This window comes from Azolla caroliniana, unplaced genomic scaffold (assembly GCF_043228905.1).
Source record: "Azolla caroliniana isolate FFs.n. ecotype wild unplaced genomic scaffold, voAzoCaro1.0.p SCAF_3, whole genome shotgun sequence".
Classification (NCBI taxonomy): domain Eukaryota; kingdom Viridiplantae; phylum Streptophyta; class Polypodiopsida; order Salviniales; family Salviniaceae; genus Azolla; species Azolla caroliniana.
In genome coordinates this window covers 8,424,740-8,444,603 of record NW_028230438.1, presented here as the reverse complement: position 1 = coordinate 8,444,603, position 19,864 = coordinate 8,424,740, and the positions used below count along the sequence as shown (strand labels likewise).

Genomic DNA, 19,864 nt, shown 5'->3' with positions numbered 1-19,864 from the left:
ATTCAATAAAAAATGAAGAAATAGAAGAAAATAGCAAAATAAATGGAACATGCATAGGGCAAGATTCGAACCTTGCACCTCCATGTTAATAATGTAATGTCTTACCATTACACTAGCATTTCATTAGTGTTAAAGCATAGATGTCCCACGTAGAAAGGTAAATTCACGCTAGGATAAACATTAGAAAAACGCATAACAAAAGAAAAAGCTACACATACACATCTAGCGTGCATGATAAAAAACGCACAAGTTAGAAAAAAGCATGATCACTTTAGATAAAGCATATAGTCTATCTATAGGAAAAGCATGGGGTCTATAGTTAGAGAAAAAGCATGGATTACTAAGACTTCCTCATCACTACATAAGGATGGGGAGCACAATGTAATTGTGTGTGAAAAATATTTGGAAACTAGATATGTTTCTAAAAAACACCAATTAATAAACTATACTCGTGGGATTCACGAGAATTCTATATCATTCTCTTTCAACCGAAGTTTATATTCTTATATTCATATTGATTAATCTAATACAATACACTCGTGGGATTCACGAGTTTGCTATAACTCTTTCTTACAACATATTTATATTCTTATTAGCCTTAAAACTCTCCTCTTCCTAGTCCAAAACCCCAATGGTTCCCACCCGACTCACGCAAACGATCCGGAGCGGAAAGGCACGACACAGTTGGTGAACCCGACGTGAAGGCGGGTGGCAAGGAGATGGAGAATCAACAAGAGGCGATGAACATGATGATGATAATGTTTGAGCGGATGCAACAAGAACAACGTGCGATGTCGGAGATGAAGGCGGCAGTAGAGCGGCTTCTGCGACGAAACGGGGAATTCAACGGTAAGGGTGTGTCACGCTACCTACGTGAATATAAGGCGGAGATGATGCAATATCGGATACCGGAAGGATTGCAAGTGATATCCTTTAGTCGGGTGGCCTCGGACGAACTACAAGAGAGAATCCACAAGATACAAGAACAAAACTCGACATGGGAGTCCTTTGAAGAAGCTTTACGGGAGGCATATGACTATGAGAGATGGACGGGACGAGATCGACGAGAATTCGACGAATGGGTGGCGTCGGAGAAGACTCACCGAAGTGCAACGCAAGCGTTCCTAGAGTTCGAGCATCGTTTTGCTCGACTCTCGGAGCGGGAACGAAGATTGGTGGGAGGAGATAAAGTCTTAATGTTCGTAAGATCGATCGATCCGAAAGAAAGGATGGACATTGGGATCGAACTCGAAGATGATGACGGTGCGAACGGCCTTACCGAGGATTGGGCTAAAGTCGAAAGGGTATGCCGAAGACATGATGAAAGGAAGCTGAGAATCTCGTCAACAACGACATGGCCCATGAAGGATGGTCGATTGAGGAAAAACGATGAAGCCAATATGAAGGCCGAAATACAACATGATGGTACCACGGGAGAAAGAGTGGAACAAGACACCCACTCGTCTTGTGAAAGAACGATGGCGAAGGATAAGGCCGATAATTCAAGTGTAGAAGGAAATTTCGGGATACAAGTGCTCGAGACATCGGGTCAAAAAGGGGTAAGCATAATAGATGTTTGCATAATTGATGCAGATAAAGAGTGTGAAGCGGATGTGATTAAGGAGGTAGCCACAAAAGACGAAATCGAATCGGAGGTGGCTATGGACGAATCAATGGCGGATTGCCATATCGAGACTTCCCCACCATTGATTCCAGAGACTCCGGCGGTTGCGATCGAAAGGCAACGTGAGACCGAAGAGACGGAAGGTGGCGGAGAGAAAACGAATGTCGAAGCCGACGAATACGATGAAGAGATAGCCGAGAAGAATGCTAAGGGTGAAACTACGAAAGAAGGTAATACCGAGGATTCATGCCAACAATATCTAGAGACTTCGGCGGTTGTGTCCGAGAACCAATGTGAGACCGGAGAGACGGGAGATGGCGGCGAGGAAGGTAAAGTCGGAAGTCGGTTCGGATGGAAAATGATCCATCCGAAATTCCAATCTAAAAGAAAGTGCGACAATGCGGAGGTCGGGTCTACGACGGGAGAAGCGCGTAATACAGAGCACGCTCTACGGCGAATAAAGAAACGCGTGTTATGGCGAATAATGAAGCACGCGCTACGGCGAGAAAAGAAGCATGCATTACAACCACACGAGGACCGAACAACGAGCACATATCGGAGGACCTACGTGGCGAACAACGGAAAGAAGTGCCGAAAGTCGAACCGGACAAGGCAGGTGAAAACGAAGAAAAGAAAGCAAATCCGGACGAAAAGAAAAGAAAAGAAACCGACCCGAAAGAGCACTGAATCGGTAAAAACCGATCAACCGAGTCCGGATCGACCGAATACAAATCGGAAAGGAAGCCGAACTAAACGAAAGACGATCTGACGAGACCGAATCGGAAGTAAGCTAATCCGACTAAACCGAAAATCCGAAAAGAAGTCGAGATTGATGAAGAAAAGAAAGAGGGCAAGAAAAGATACTACCGCGGATGACAAGGACCAAGCGGGCCATGCAAAAAGCGAACGAAGACTATGGTGGATCGGATGTCGACAATGGTTCGGGTGGAAAGAATGGATGTGCTCCAAATGGAGAGACAAAGTCAACATAACAAGAGAAGTCGAGGGTACTACGAGCCGGCAACGAAACCAATCGGGTAGAGACCGGACGGAGGAGACTAACAAACACCAACAACTTCGGCACATACCGGAGGATGTGCGGGTTTGGAGGGGGCGAGTGTCGTAGTGTATTTTGTACACTACGTGAAAAACGTATATAGTATTAGATTCAATAAAAAATGAAGAAATAGAAGAAAATAGCAAAATAAATGGAACATGCATAGGGCAAGATTCAAACCTTGCACCTCCATGTTAATAATGTAATGTCTTACCATTACACTAGCATTTCATTAGTGTTAAAGCATAGATGTCCCACGTAGAAAGGTAAATTCACGCTAGGATAAACATTAGAAAAACGCATAACAAAAGAAAAAGCTACACATACACATCTAGCGTGCATGATAAAAAACGCACAAGTTAGAAAAAAGCATGATCACTTTAGATAAAGCATATAGTCTATCTATAGGAAAAGCATGGGGTCTATAGTTAGAGAAAAAGCATGGATTACTAAGACTTCCTCATCACTACATAAGGATGGGGAGCACAATGTAATTGTGTGTGAAAAATATTTGGAAACTAGATATGTTTCTAAAAAACACCAATTAATAAACTATACTCGTGGGATTCACGAGAATTCTATATCATTCTCTTTCAACCGAAGTTTATATTCTTATATTCATATTGATTAATCTAATACAATACACTCATGGGATTCACGAGTTTGCTATAACTCTTTCTTACAACATATTTATATTCTTATTAGCCTTAAAACTCTCCTCTTCCTAGTCCAAAACCCCAATGGTTCCCACCCGACTCACGCAAACGATCCGGAGCCGAAAGGCACGACAACGTGGAATGTAGCACCGAAATCCAGCAACCACGTATGTGCGTCTTGCACACTATAGAGGATTTCTCCGATCATTGAGTCCTCTAAGGAGAGGATTTCTCCCGATCGGGTGTCAGCAACATTGCCTTGGTTGTCGACGGGAGAGTGGTTCGAGTCGGATCGCCGACCTCTCTCTTTCCTCTTGATTGACCAACAGTCGGAAATGTTGTGACCGGCTTTTCTGCAGTGGGTGCAGAATTCACCTAATCAACTCATTCTTGAGTTCGACCGTTATCAATCTCCCCTCGTTTTTGACCAATTGGTGTTCCGATCTGTTCTATGGGCTTGTTCTCTCAACCGACTGAATCTGTCGATCGACTCGGTCAAGTGGTGGGCTTCTACCGACTCGTTGATGGTGAGCCCTATGGATTTTCACCTAACATCCTCAGTGAGGACTTGTCTGATTGTCTCATCCAAATTGAAATTTGGATAGTTGTTGGCAAATGTCGTGTAGAAAACCTCCCAGCTCGCTGGCAAGCTCAATAGGAGGTCAAGGGATTTCACTTCTTCTTTGAAGTTAATCCCTTAGGAGGAGAGTTCAAACATACAAAGTATCCAATTGGTCTCCAAAACCCTATTTATACTAAAACTCGATAAACAGCATATAGAGTTAGGGATTAACATGGGAATGTCCCATTACAAAATCCCCCTAGAACATCTAGGGGTATGGCCAAATCAATTAATGAACTTCAAGAGGATACTTCTTGGTTACTAATAATGTGAACACTAGACATTACATAACTACCACAATGGAATTAAGCAATCATCAATGGTATATTAAAATTAGTATAAAAAGGAAAAATAGGTTAATATGTCTAGAATTAGAAGAAAACAATCAAATTTGGTAGATGTTTGGCGCATGTTGATATGAATGTACATCAAAATCGAACATTGATTAACATGGGAATGTCCCATTACAAAATCTCCCTAGAAGATCTAGGGGTATTACCAATTCAATTAATGAACTTCAAGAGGATACTTCTTGGTTACTATAATGTGAACACTAGACATTACATAACCGCCACAATGGAATTAAGCAATCATCAATAGTATATTAAAATTGGTATAAAAGGAAAAACAAGTCATATCTAGAACTAGAAAAAAAATAATCAAATTTGGTAGATGTATGGCACATGTTGATGTGATCATACATCAAAATCAAACAATTCTCAATCTCACTATTCTTCGTCGAGTTCAAAGGTGGGCTTTCACATACAGTTGCTTTCCATTTTACTTCCACTCACACCCAACAATTGTGTAGTCCAAAAAAAGAAGTAAGAAGATTTAATTGGGAATTTGACCAAGGGTAGCGATAAATGGAGAAGAGAATCTTGAGACACTTTGGATGAGGACAAAAGCTAGGGTTTCAATGTAAATTCCACGGAATATGAATGTGTGTTGAGATCGATCGAGACTATTTAATCTACCTTCTTCGGACTTCTTTCTCTTTCTCATGGAGAAATTAAGTGTTGTCTCCTCAAGGAATAACTTTTCAACACTTTGGTGACGCTCGTGCTTCTCTATGGTGTGGAAGTATGGGGCATTTATGCAATGCTAATGTAGCATGACATGGGGAAAATGTGTTGGCTCACACTTCATGCATTAAACTACAAATGTTGCACCTAGCTACAAAACCATATTCTTCGTTGAACTGGGAAACTGCACACACCATCTAGTTGTCGCTCATTCAAACCATTGCTTCCATGTGATTTAGCTCAAATGCATTGTGCTGCAAGACGAGGCGTTGGGCACTAGTTATGAGAGTAATCAACTATGCACACTTTGTTCGAATAGGAGTTTGAGCATCACACTTTGATACAATCCTTTGCTTTGATGATATTCAATTATGCTTTCCACACATCTTTGAACAAACCCAATCCTTGCACGAATTTCTCACTGTCACTGTGTACACTTTTTGTTGCAACATTCATTAGTAAAGTTCTTGAACATCAAGAGTCTCTACTCACTTCACATGTATTACGTGAAAATCTAATGTTAATAAATTATGTACGAACCCATTTGGACCTAAAGCTCAAGTGAAAATATATAATGCATCGAAGGTTTGTTGCAATTAATTTATCACAACTCACTTATTTTGAACCTAATCTATGAAGCCACACCTACCAAAGGCATTTCAATGTAAACACAATGGTCATAGAATATTGTTCAATATATTTTGAAATATTGTTCGGTAGGTTTCAAACAAATGTCTAAGAAAGAATTTCATTGTGACATTGTTACGAGCAAAACTATAATTGTGGTTGTGGGCAGATTTGTAAGGATGAAGGTGAGGATTGAGTTATCTCAATCCTATGGTGGGAGATGACTTTAGAGTGTTTCATCACTTTGGCTATGTCTTAATAAAAAAACAACCAACTATGAAACATACACAAGTGCCTATGGTTTGAACCTATATAAGAAGGCTAGCTACCTTCATGAAGGGGCATCACTTTTCTTTATTGTCTTGAGATAGAGACTCTAATAGTGTGGCAAAGCTCTAGCTTCATACATGTGTGCCTCCTTCAAACCCAAGGTACGATCCTTGTCCGTACATGGTGGTATAATATCGGGGGGTACTTGGATCCGTATCTCACCTTCATTATGGGGTGGTTGGGTGGATTAACACTCTTTCTTCCTTATTTTCCTCTTTAATTATGCTTAATGTTAATTAAGATCCTACCAATCATACTCTAATTATATATTCAAGATTGTACGAAAGAACACAACTTGGAAATATTAAAACACATAAGAAAACGGATCATCATAAAGCTCATTAATTAATGAATAGAAGGAATCTAATAGCTAATTCTTGAAAACATATTATTAGACGGACATCAAATGTTAACATAAATTACAAGACCATTGGGAAGATATATTGCAATTTGCTACCATGCAAATACCCTCACATATATTGCAATTTGCATTGACATTCCACCAAGGCATAATAAGCGAAATTAAGCTGTCAAAAATTTTCTATTGTTTTTTATGGTAGTTGTTGATGTTAGCCAAGAAAGGCAGTAGTTTTGTGTTGCAATTCTATTTTACTAATAGTGAAACTTGGCTTGGGAGCTACCTATCGATAGCATCACACCAACAATATTTGAACACTACTTAAAAGGAGATAACGCAATATTTTTTATGCCACATAAAAACATATTTAGAATAACTTGAAAGTTAACTTTAAACAGGGAAGTTATACTATAACTAAGAATTCGAGTCATGGCCCTTGGAATGGCAATATTATACTAGTAATCAAATCTTTTTTTACATGTGATATCTAAGAGTTCTTGACCATTAATGTTTAAAGAGACAACCCATGTACACTAGGAAATCCAATTTGTTTTGACTTTGTTAACCATTCTAACCAACAAATAGCTTTTTAAGATTAATTAAATATTCTCTTCTTATTTCCACGACATGATTGAAATGTTCATATGATTACGATTAAGATGATGAGGATATGGTGATGATGATATTGCTACCTTATTTATAGGTTGCATTCCATTTGAGTCACAAACAAGACCTTGTAAAAAGTGTTATATCTCCTACTAATCAAAATCAGAACCATTTGCCGAAATAAAGAAAAAGTTTTCTTTTGGGTGGGAGGGGTTGTGTTTTACCTTCTGGTCTACTCCCAATACATGTGGGTTGGAGGAAAACTGTCAACTGTGTTTTACAGTCGGATAGCCAAGTTATGACACATTCCCTATAAACTTCCATGCACTCCCATTGATTGACACATGTATCGACACATCAATACTCATGGGTTTGGATTGTGCATGGAATGGAGTGGCACTCTCTCCTCCTATTCTCGTATACAATGTTATCAAAAGATCTCAACACTATCCATGAAACGACAGTAAAGAGCCAATAAGAGGTGTGAGATTTGCGACACCAAGTTTATGTCGAAGAATCGTCAGTGGTTCGATTTCAGCTTGTCCAAACCAAACCGGTTTGGGAGTTTCAAAACTTGAACCGAACCGATTCCTAAACTGGTTAAGGCTAACCGGTTAAGCTAAAACTGGTTTATGAACCAATTAAGCCTTAACCAGCTTGGCCCAATTTGGTTCAGTTGGGTTGAGCCATCCCAAATCGAGCTCAAACTAGTTATGAAAAGTCAAGCCTAAACCAAACCAAACCAAACTGCCAAACTGACAAACCATTTAAAAACAATTAAGCCTGAAACTGTTTGGCCCAAACTAGTTCAATTGGGTTGAGCCATCCGAAACCGAGCTCAAACCGGTTATGAAAAGCTCAAGCCTAAACCGAACCGAACTACCAAACCGACAAACCATTTAAAAACGATTAAGCCTTAACGAGTTTGGCCTAAATTGGTTCAGTTGGGTTGAGCCATCCCAAACCAAGCTCAAACAGGTTATGAAAAGCTTAAGCTTAAACCGAACCGAACCAAACCGAACTGACAAACCATATTTAAACGGTTTAACGGTTCAGTTCAGGCTTGAGCCGAGCCATTGCCGATTCCTAATTGGATTATGTCCAGAACGAGGAGCTCGAGAAATGGACACCATCCCACCTAAAGCCCATCTTGACTAAGTCTGTAAATTATATTAATATACTACTTATGATCTATCATACTACTAGTGCCCATGATTCATCATGAAAGACTTGTTCTACCAAAACCTTCCTCCACTCCACATTTTCTCACATGAAACAAAATTTTAAAAATCATTCCAAGGTCTTCTTGCATTTGACCAGAATCTCTCATGAACAAGAACGTGTCTCTCTCTCTCTCTGTATTTTGTATATATGTCCATCTCTTACACAATCTCTGATCATCCCTCTCAACTCAATCTCTTGGGCTGCCTGAACTTTGTGATCATCTTCTTCCTCTCTTGTATAGTGTGTTTTTTTTTTAATCAGATTTTTTTAGGGTTTCTTCAATTGTTCTGTTTTGGGCTTACTTTGAGTATTTATTTTAACATATAACGTTTTTACCTTCATCTCATCCATCACCATTAATAATGGGGAATAGCTCCACAACTCATCTTGAGGACAGCAACAGATCATCAGAAGGGAGCAATCCAAAGACTAACCCTAAATCACGTCATAGGACAATCCCTTATCGTTCTTCGGTCCAAAAGAAAACCGTGTTGAATCAACCCATGCAAAACATCCGAGAAATCTACACACTTGGCAAAGAATTGGGTCGAGGTCAATTCGGAGTCACGAGGACTTGTACGAACAAATCTACGGGAGAGGTCCTCGCATGCAAATCCATCTCTAAGAGGAGTTTCACGTGCCGAGAAGATGTTGATGACGTCCGATCCGAGGTCCAAATCCTCAAAAGCATTTCTGGGAAGTCACCAAACATTGTGGAGTTCGTGGGAGCCTATGAGGATGCTCATTCTGTGCATTTGGTCATGCAATTTTGCTCAGGAGGTGAACTCTTTGACCGGATCGTTTCTTGGGGTAAATACTCAGAGAATGCGGCCGCAGCTTCTTGTAAGACTTTTGTAAATGTCATTCGCACATGCCATTTGAATGGTATCATGCATCGAGACCTTAAACCAGAGAATTTCCTTCTTCTCAATAAGGATGATGATGCTCCCCTTATGGCTATCGACTTTGGCTTGTCCACGTTCTTCAAACCAGGTGAGTGTAGTACCCACCCTACATGTGTGTATATGTAAGGGAAGAACTTCAAAATATCCTCGAGTCATTCCTCATTTTCCTAGATATCCCAGTAAACTCCCGAAAGAAAAAGGAGAAGGGGTGAATTGACCATAAAGTTTCTCATTCAGCATGTATAATTCCTTGAGATGGGTTGATCATATGCATTCAGCAAATAACTATAACTTAGGTGCATTCGGGGAATTACTACCAATATAGATGTATGCTTGCTGGGTATTTACTGGAATACTTCGAAGTTCTCAAAATTGTAGTGGTGTTGCATATTCACCAAATATGCAATTTTTTCAAGAAATACTAGGGAACCTGATATAGTATAGTTTTGACTACTTTTAAAGGGTTATTCTTGCAAATTATAGAGATCTAGGCTATTTTAGTAATAAATTAAGGATATTTTCATGTTTTTCCCTATAATGCATGATAATATTCAAAATATTATATTTTAATCGGATATGTAAAATGAACTTGGTTTACTTCAAGTACACTGGCGTTGATACCTTGGATGGATGCTTGAGGGTAACGTCCAATGTGCTTAAAATGTCATTTGGTGATACAATGCATTCGTTTTTGCTGCATTTGCTACATCCAATGTCCGTGGATGCCCTTGGGGTTATAATGTGTTATGGATGATTCATGTTAACATCCAATTTGATTATGAACCCCTATGGGATATCATAGATGCTTGATGGCAGCATCCAATTTGATTAATATTTCTCTTTGGGATATAATAGTCATGCATGCTTGATAGCAACTAGTGATGCTTCTGTCACTTGGGGATGTGTCAGATTCTTATCAATAACAAACGATGGACCCTAGTTTATACAATGTAATCATGTATGTTTGATAGTAACACTCAATGTTGTTACAGCCTTTGATGGATTAAATGAATGTTCCATAGTAATATCCAATGTGCTTTATGGCATTTGGGGAATATGATGAATGTTACGTCAATCATATGAACTTTGGGGATGTGATGGAATCATGTAGGCTAGATGGTGACACCCATTCTCATGATCCTTGGATATATGATGGGTGTTTTATGGTAGCGCCCATGCTTAATGGTTCTTAGAGATTTTATCAATGTTTGGTGGTAATGCCTATGTTTATGGTCATTGAGAATATCATAAATGCTTCTTAGTTCATATGATCAGCAATCATATGAACTTTGGGGATGTGATGGAATCATGTAGGCTAGATGGTGACACCCATTCTCATGATCCTTGGATATATGGTGGGTGTTTCATGGTAGCGCCCATGCTTAATGGCTCTTAGAGATTTTATCAATGTTTGGTGGTAATGCCTATGTTTATGGTCATTCAGAATATCATAAATGCTTGCTTTCAACCAGCTCATCTCATTTCCATGTGAAAAGATTGTTGCTTTAAAAGTTAAAAGAGAAATGCAAAGCATCTGTTTTGTATATCAATGTAAATGATCAGCAATTAAGTATGTATTCTTTCTTCTTAGTTTTTCTATATTCATAACGTCAGGTCAAGTATTCACTGATCTTGTTGGTTCGGCATACTATGTTGCCCCTGAGGTTCTAAACCATTGCTATGGACCTGAAGCAGACATCTGGAGTGCAGGTGTGATACTATACATCATGTTATCTGGTGCTCCACCATTTTGGGCAGGTGTGGATATGCATTATTACTACACAAATACTACCTATCTTTGTTGGTTATTTACTAGAATACCCCCAAAGTTTTCAAAACTTGCCAGAAAACCTCAATGTAGTTGTAAAGGTTTTACAAAGGGTTTTTTTGGGGCAAATTTCGGAAAGGTAGGGAATACTGAGTAACTTTGGGTATTTTTGTTGTTTTTCTCTTATTATTTCTACATAGATGTGTACACTGTTAAGCTAATCTATTGTGAAGAATTTCACATTTTGGGCTGACCGAATCATTCTATGTATTATAGATACAGAAGAAGGTATATTCTCTTCTATACGGCGAGATTCTTTGGATCTCACAAGTGAACCGTGGCCCTCCATTTCTGCCCCAGCCAAAGACCTTTTGCAAAAGATGCTGAATAAGAACCCTAGGGAACGAATTACACTCGATGGGATTTTAGGTTAGTGGCACATAAGATTATATAATGGGTTTGTCTGGTTTTATCACATTTGGGCGAGTCTTTATTATGTTCTGTTGAATAGAGCATCCATGGATCTGTGAAGCACCTAATAATCCACTTGATAGTTCAATTGTGATGAGATTAAAGCAATTTAGTGCGATGAATAAGCTCAAAAAAGTTGCTCTCAAGGTATATTTATTCCTCGCTGTTATTGGAAGAGTTTTTTTGTCAATGACAATATAGTCACAAGGGCCTTACATTTTTTTCATCATCTTGTTTCATACAGCTAATTGCTGAAAACATTGACCTCATTTCGTGATCTTGTTCATACAGTTCATTGCTGAAACTTTAACTGAAGAGGAGATTTCTGGCTTGAAGAGTTTATTTCAAAGCATGGATATTGATAATAGTGGCTCTCTCACAATAGATGAACTGAAACAAGGATTAGCAAAACAAGGAACCATACTTTCACAATCAGAGGCTAATGAACTACTGAAAGCGGTAAATTGCTATTCATCATTATTCTCCCAAGAATAGTGATTCAAACCTTCTAATTCCAATAATATTTTGTTAGGTTATATTGTTAAACTTTGCCGATCTTTGTCTAGGCGGATGCTGATGGCAATGGGAGCATTGACTACATGGAGTTCATTACTGCAACATTGCAAATGAGCAGCATGAATGATGACAACCGGCTTCTTTCAGCTTTCAAATACTTTGACAAAGACAATAGTGGGTATGTATGAGGGTTATTTTTAGAAGATACTAACTTTCATTGACAGTTGGTTTTCTGAAATGCATGGAAGTGAATATATGGTCATTTGCCTATCTAGATATATAACTGTGGAAGAGTTGACACAAGCTTTACAAGAACACAATATGGGAGATGAAGAGACAATCAAGACCATCATAGCTGAAGTTGATGCCGACAAGGTGAGTGTCATTGGATGGGATGACCATGAAATCTAGAATTGGTTCTTCGTTTTATGCTAGCTAGTTCCTAAATCAAATTGAGAGCTATATGCAGGATGGTCATATAGACTATGAAGAATTTGTTGCAATGATGAAGGAAGGCACATATAGACCATAAACATTACCAAAACGTGTGGCCGATCCAATTCCAAATAAACCATGGAGTACATGTAAGATGGATTAACATGGTATTTGGAATTGGTTTTTTGTTTTTATTTTACTGACTATGATCAAATTGAGGGCAACATGCAGGATGGTGTCATGCCAATCCAAATGAACCATGAAGGTTTTTTTCTGAGAATCAATAAGCAATCCAACAAGTTCTTTAAACAGTACATAATGTATAGAGCTTCTATGTGAACTTCAAAGATGGCAATAAGATTGGCCAAAGGTTGAGTTGCAGCATGTGGTGCATATTGAAAATGACTACGTCGTGAGATTCTGTTACAATGGAAAAAAAAGATCAAAGAGACCCCAAGCAATGATAGCATCTCTTCATTACAACCCAACGCAATCAAACTACACATAAAATGAAACTGACATTATCTTAGAATAAAATCTAATAATATTGCTTCTTGAATATTGATTAATAATTAAAATGCAAAATTCTTATTCATTCCTTTGCAGTAAAACGATCAAGTGTTAAAATATAATGAAAATAATGTAATATAAAAGTTGGTCCTTTATTGTTGAAAAGACCAAGTGTTAAGATATAATGAATAAAACTTGGTCCTTTGTTGTTAAAAAGATGTTAAAAGTGGTCTAAACCAAAGAGTGGAATTGTTGGCCAGTTCAAACAACCAAGTGGGAAAGGGGTGGAAAACGGTTAACGGGCCGAATTAAAAATGAATGGGGCCAAGCGTAGCAATAAAGAAGCAAAAAGTAGTAAATGTTTTAATCGTAGTAATGGTTCACGCTTTGTTTGTAACCGTCCATGACACCTATAAAAGGGGTCATGGGAAGCTTGTAAAAGGCGTCGAACAATATTGTATCATTGGGTGTCTTTTAATAGAATCCTGTTTGCTTGATACTCTTGAGTACTATATTGTGTCGTAATTGATATGTGTTGAGTCTCGACATTCTGTATAACGTTCACATAACTAGTCGGTTGTAGCCGGCTCATATTCTTCTCCACAGTCGCATAGTCACGTTCTGTTCAATCCACATGTGAAGTCCTTATCGTTCGGGGTCTATCGAACGATTCGAAGCGGCGCAGCCCATTCCCCAAACACAAGACCTTGAGTTGAGGAGTATACAAAGGACCGGATATTCAACACCGTGTTACCTTGAGCCGATAACACTTTTGGCACGCTTGGTCGATCGGTGAGTACACAGAAGAACATCGGGGAATGGATGTCGTCTAGCCGACGAGGCGGCTAGACAGCAAAGAGACATCGCGACGAGGCAAACCTCAAACTTGGGCGGAATCCCGGTGCGCGGTCGAGCTTGCATTGGAATAGTCGCGAAGAGACGTTCCCTTATCAGACCACGAAGACAGTGTGGTCAAGTCCATGCTCACTGAGCAAAGCTTCATAGGACAGGAAGTCCTATCACCAGCCCAACAAGTCACCGGAACTACCAGCGGCAGTAGTTCGGAGGCCGACCACAGTGGTAACCACACATCGCTCACTTCGGACCACGCACCCGACATTATCAATATATACGACTCCGACATGAAGCCGATGTAGAGGTCCATGTGAGGTCATTCCTCACCACTTGGCAAGCCAACCACGTGTCGCAACGACTAGCGGAGGCCAACCGACACCAACGCGTCGAAAATAGTAGAGTTCGGGTTATCCTTGGATGGCCGGGTAGTGAGGTGGTATTCGCAACACGACGTGGCCGCATTTCCGACTTTTGAACAACTACAGACGGGGGCTTCCTTCGATTGTTCCATCGTCAAATCCCACAATGCAAGATAATCAGTCAGTTTTACTCTATCGGACAGTATGGCCATGAACCCATCTCAAAATTCGTGATTCGCTCCACCTTCTACCCTATTTTGGGTGAGACAAACAAGTGTAGTTCTCAACTACATGAAAGCTACATGCAACACATACATACACTAACTAGTAAAACTCTACACTCTCTTCTAATCACATATTCACATGATGAACACCTGCCACAAGATACTATATGACTTAACCACACTTCATAATACTTAAAACAAAGAACAACAAAGTAAAAAAAATCACAAAAATGTCACATGTTTGCATGAAGTACATGGTTTAAGGCCTATGATGGTACAAGTCTTGTGAAGAAACTCTATTTATTTCCAATATTGTATCCAGGTACATCATGATTCACCTTGACAATATGGAAGGAGCATTTCTTGGGTTGTATACTTTTTCCATTCATTAAATTACTAATGTCGCCCATGAGTCTCTCTACTAACTTATGACATTCATGTAATTGTTGATCTTTAATAGTTAGGAGGTCTTTGAGGTGGTTTTTCTCTTGGAGACTTTGTTTTACATATTGTCTAGTCTTCAATTGCGAGTTATGATTGTGCTTTTCTTTCATCAAGAACTACTTTGGTTGTTATATGGCGTTTTTTGTGCTAATTGGCTTTGTAACTAAGACACTATAATCCTCTTGTTTGATGTATAGCCCATCCACTTGTTTATCTCCATTTGGATGACTGTGCAAGTTGTTCACAATTCTAATAAAGAAGATGGATATCTATGTTTCTATTTGCAATGGTTAGATGGGATTAAATCAATGCATCATCTAATCTTTGGATTTTGGCATTTTCTATGTTAAATGCTTCTTTATTCCGACTAGTTTGCTCTTGGAAACAACTCTATTTGGAAGTGGTTCTTCTCTTTGCATACTCATTCGTTTGGTGTTTGAACTTTTCACACAAGTTGTGATGGATACCTAGGTGAGTTGCATTATAAATTGCTTGAGGGGAGTTCAAATGGCTCTCTAGGTTGTTTTTATGTGAGCTATTTATTGAACATCTTATTTAATATTGACACTCATGAACAATAGAGATATAAGTTTATTATGCATTGATTTGTGAAGGTTGTTTCTTAGAGCATTATGGAGAACTTCCCATTCCCCCCTCTTTCTTACTCATCTCTCAATGTAATTAGGGACATTGTCTCCATTTTTATTTGCTCAAACATGTCAGATGTAGTTAGGAACCATTTCGACGGCTGAAAATGCCAATAAGGAGTGCCGTAATTGGATGTCAAGAATGGAGTAGTTGTCCAGATAATAAGAAACTCACTCCATTGAGCAATTTTAGCCTCAGAATCTCCAACTATACCATCCCATTGACCCTTCAAAGTATGAACTATGTCTAACCAAATGTTCAAAACCACTTCAACTGGTGGTGTTTTAAGTTGATGGAAAACGAGAGAACACCTAGCCTTCCTAATGTGATATACAATGGTACTACTCAGTATCTCCCATACTAGTTGGACTTCCTTCCTTACTCCTGAAAACTGTAATGACAGCAATGGTAATGTATGAACACTTCCATATTTAGTGTAAAATCCATGGTCCATAGATTCATTGTCATAATGGGACACATCACGTACAAGGGATGTCCAAACCACCATGCCCCAAGTGAAAACCAATGGGGGAAAATAATTAGCAAAAATTCTAAGGAATTGTTGCCATATCTGTTGAGACTCAATGCATTCCCATAAACAATGTTTTTGAGTTTCCATTTATAATTGACATCGAATACAACCAGAAGATACTCCCATTCTATGCAACCATGTACCTACCGGCAAGGCCTGGTGTACAACTAACCATTGTACATGCAATATTTTGTGTGGCTGTTTTCTTGCCCATAAAATACCCCAAAATTTTGCAAGGAACTGGGGAGTAATACCTTGTTGATTCCAATATTGAGATGTAGTTGGCAACACATCACGTGTATCTAAAAGTACATGTCTTCCCAATTGTACAGAATATTGGAAGAAATTGAACTTATTACTTGTGTAAGGATCTGTCCACTGATAATCAATTGGGTCCCAATCTAACCTGAATATCGGTTTTTTAGTTAACACCCACAACTTCCAATGTGGCCTTATTTCCACTATCATCAGATCAATATACCATTTACGGTCAGCATATCCAATGACCCTTATCTTGTGCTCAATAGCATAGGGGTAATCTATCACCATTTCTGGGGACTGAGATAATTGGTTTGTTTCATCCACATCAAAAAACCGGTATGTCTTATCATCTGAATATCCCTTCACAGCCAAGAGTACTTCCAATCTTGAAAAAACCCCAACCCATCTATGGTTAGCATTATTGGGTGGTATGGGAAGTCTACTCATTGCTTCCTGAATTTGTTGATCCACAATTTCACATTTGACAAAGGGTACCATATGGTTAACATTGACTATGCATAAAATATAGAAGAGGATCAAGTCACAACTGTAATTCAAAATAGTGGGAAAATAAAAACAAAAGTAGGTTTAATCCCAAATTTTGCTTAGGCAGAATGGAAGATGTTATCAACTAGGCAGATAGCATGCTACGAGTCCCACATAATTGTGAGTTAGAATGACCCTGCTGCAGAAAGAAAGAGAAATGAAGAAAAATACAATTGATTACACAAGAAGAAACAAGGGTTGTTAGTTCACGGCATGCATCTCAATGCACCAATATCAGTTATTCCTAAATGCCATACATTGTCGGGAGAACTGATAAAGTAGAGTTATGGCAGCCAACACATCCTTGACTGGTTTCCACATTCCCTTCAACGACCGTAATTACTAGAATATCCAATTACACAGTAAATATTGATGATCATTGATGAATACCATAATAGCTTAGATAAGAATAAACAAACTATCCATAAAATGAGGGGCAAGGGTCAACAAAATCCTAAAAGATATGGCATGCATTCAATACATGTGTGAACAAGGATCAACTTATAAATGACAGCACAAGACGAGCTTACTACCAAATAAGGCCTCACAAAGATGATAATGAACTCGCCGAGCCGGGTATATCTTGTATGTGCTCCTCTATATCTGTCTAATTCAAGCTTCAACTGGGCCTCATGGCACCCTGGTTAGAGACTTGAAAGCCATCAAGTTAAAGAATTTTTTCCGGGAACCTAAATATATTCATGATTTGTGCACATCTTTTTGATGCATGATCTATCAAGTAGTCCCTGAAGTAGATAATATACTGAATTGCAATAGAATATGCATCAAGGACATTGAAAGAATACGCTGATGGGAAAATTTTATATATGAGATCATACCGTGGAATTAGATGATGGTCCAATGATTCTTTCAGGAACATACATGAGATACCTCAGATGAGGCCCATCCGAAGTTTTGATAAATTATAAACATTATAAGGAAACAAATCGTGGAATTAGATGATGGTCCAATGATTCTTTCAGGAACATACATGAGATACCTCAGATGAGGCCCATCCGAAGTTTTGATAAATTATAAACATTATAAGGAAAGAATACGCTGATGGGAAAATTTTATATATGAGATCATACCGTGGAATTAGATGATGGTCCAATGATTCTTTCAGGAACATACATGAGATACCTCAGATGAGGCCCATCCGAAGTTTTGATAAATTATAAACATTATAAGGAAACAAAAAGGAATTCACAAAACATTTAACACTTACATATCAATTCAGCAATTGCAGCACATAAAGTAAGTCCTAGTGCAGCATATTGTCTATAGCTATGACTGAAAAAGAGATATATTTTGTTGGTCGGATAAGATATTCTTAGGTAAACACTTACAGCTTTCGAGTTTGCATTATAAGCTCAATAAATAAGACCTGCAGAGAGAAATGGCATGCTTCGATTTGTCATTGTATTAAAAAAATGTCTTGCCTGCCTCTGAGGCGAGAGTTCCTGCTGAAAACTTTGTTACAGTTAATCGCAAAAACTTAATGGAGGAATGTCCTCGATGATTCGACATAAGCCTTTGCACGGCACAGACTAATGTCATCCACTATGGCAACTTGTAACATCTAAAAATTTGAGTTAGAGATTTTTGACAAGAGCTCAAAAGTCATCCACTAGATACACATTGATCGCAAATTTCCATGTTATGCCCAAATTTTCTCAGACTCCCATGGAAATAGGGTTTTCTGGGGTTGGGCCTTTGAAGAAAAAAATGAATAGCGCTCTCTCGCTCTCACTATCTCTATCTCTCTCTCTCTATACACAATCTTCATCTTTTATGCAAGGTCTTCTGATGTGCCACAAACATGGAGGACCCATCCAACCTTTTGTTTGTTGCAAAATCACTCTTCCCAAATGAGTTTCCTTTCATCTACATAGAAAGGGGCAAAAGCATCCTTCGCTGCCTCTTTTTCGCCAATTTTCGCTGCCGGATCATCTTTAAACAGATCGGTAGGAGGATGGCCATGACCAATAAAATTCCAGCCATTCGCATGTACCCGAAAAAAAGAGACAAGATCGACAAGACCAGTAAGAGAATGAAGAGAAGAGCCAGCAAGCCCGCCTTCGCAACATCAGCTCTGTGCACACCGTACACCATCAGATGATAAATCCCACCACATGCACACATAATCGGGTCTTATACACTATTAATCAAGCATTCACACATCCATACATTCGCGATGTCACGCATGGCCATCAGATCAATGGAAAAAAAAAGAGGAGTTTCTTCTATCTTTAATCACAGATTTCAAGCGGATTAGGGTTTAGATTTCAGAGAATAGACGAGCACATACCTGCTGGCGATATTGGCGGTGGCAGAGAAGAAGGTGAGGGAGGCCCAGTTCTGCTGTGATCGGAGCTGGTAGTCTCTCAGCTGCTCTGCAAGGTTGGATCGAGTGATCATCCTTCCTTTCCTTCCGCTTTTCTCTGTGTGCTTAACAAACGAATGAAGAGAGATGTGTGTGTGTGTGTGTGTGTGTGTGTGTGGACCCCTGATCAGAAGAAGAGATGTATGGGTCGATTTGCCATGGAACCCTAGGTAATGAAGCACCCACCTTAACGATTCGATCCAGCAGGGTGCAGCGACACAGACAAACAGACAGACAGACAGACAGAGATGCAGAGAGAAGCCCTTCTGGACTCACTCGCTCACTCAGGTATCAGAGACCTCCGATCCATCCCCTTCTTTCGCTGTATGTATCATACATACATACATACATACATACATCCATGCATGCAGTCATACATAGCATACATACATACATGCGATCATACATAACATACATACATACATACATATGTACATACATACACACACAAACCAATTGTCTGAGTCGGGGGGAAATGGTGATAGATTACCCCTATGCTATTGAACACAAGATAAGGATCATCGGATATGCCGACCGTAAATGGTATATTGATCCAATGATAGAGGAAATACGACCACATTGGAAGTTGGGGGGTGTTAGCTAAAAACCAGCTATTTAGATTAGATTGGAACCCAGTTGACTATCAGTGCACAGATCCTTACACGGGTAACAAGTTCAATTTCTTCCAATATTCTGTATAGCTGGGAAGACATGTACTTTCAGATACACATGATGTGTTGCTAGCTGCATCTCAATATTGGAATCAATAAGGTATTACTTCCCAGTTGCTTGCAAAATTTTGGGGTATTTTATGGGCAAGAAAACAGCCACACAAAATATTGCATGTACAATGGTTAGTTGTACACCAGGCCTTG

The 19,864-nt window shown here is 39.1% G+C and overlaps 2 protein-coding genes across 2 annotated transcripts; one reads left to right on the top strand and one right to left on the bottom strand.

The window, feature by feature from the left end:
• Window positions 1–8,396: 8,396 nt before the first annotated feature.
• LOC147866150 (calcium-dependent protein kinase 17-like) lies at window positions 8,397–12,783 on the top strand. Its single transcript, XM_087316514.1, has 8 exons — window positions 8,397–9,122; window positions 10,649–10,792; window positions 11,079–11,231; window positions 11,314–11,420; window positions 11,565–11,732; window positions 11,840–11,967; window positions 12,065–12,164; window positions 12,259–12,783. Exons 1-8 carry the CDS (start codon window positions 8,492–8,494, stop codon window positions 12,319–12,321), a joined length of 1,494 nt encoding a protein of 497 aa, XP_087172640.1. The 5' UTR covers window positions 8,397–8,491; the 3' UTR covers window positions 12,322–12,783.
• A 5,114-nt stretch (window positions 12,784–17,897) lies between these two features.
• On the bottom strand, window positions 17,898–19,059 carry LOC147866149 (uncharacterized). Its single transcript, XM_087316516.1, has 2 exons — window positions 18,915–19,059; window positions 17,898–18,698 (listed from the first exon to the last, which is right to left on the bottom strand). The coding sequence occupies exons 1-2, from the start codon at window positions 19,022–19,024 to the stop codon at window positions 18,491–18,493; spliced, it is 318 nt and encodes a 105-aa protein (XP_087172642.1). The 5' UTR covers window positions 19,025–19,059; the 3' UTR covers window positions 17,898–18,490.
• Between the last annotated feature and the right edge of the window lie 805 nt (window positions 19,060–19,864).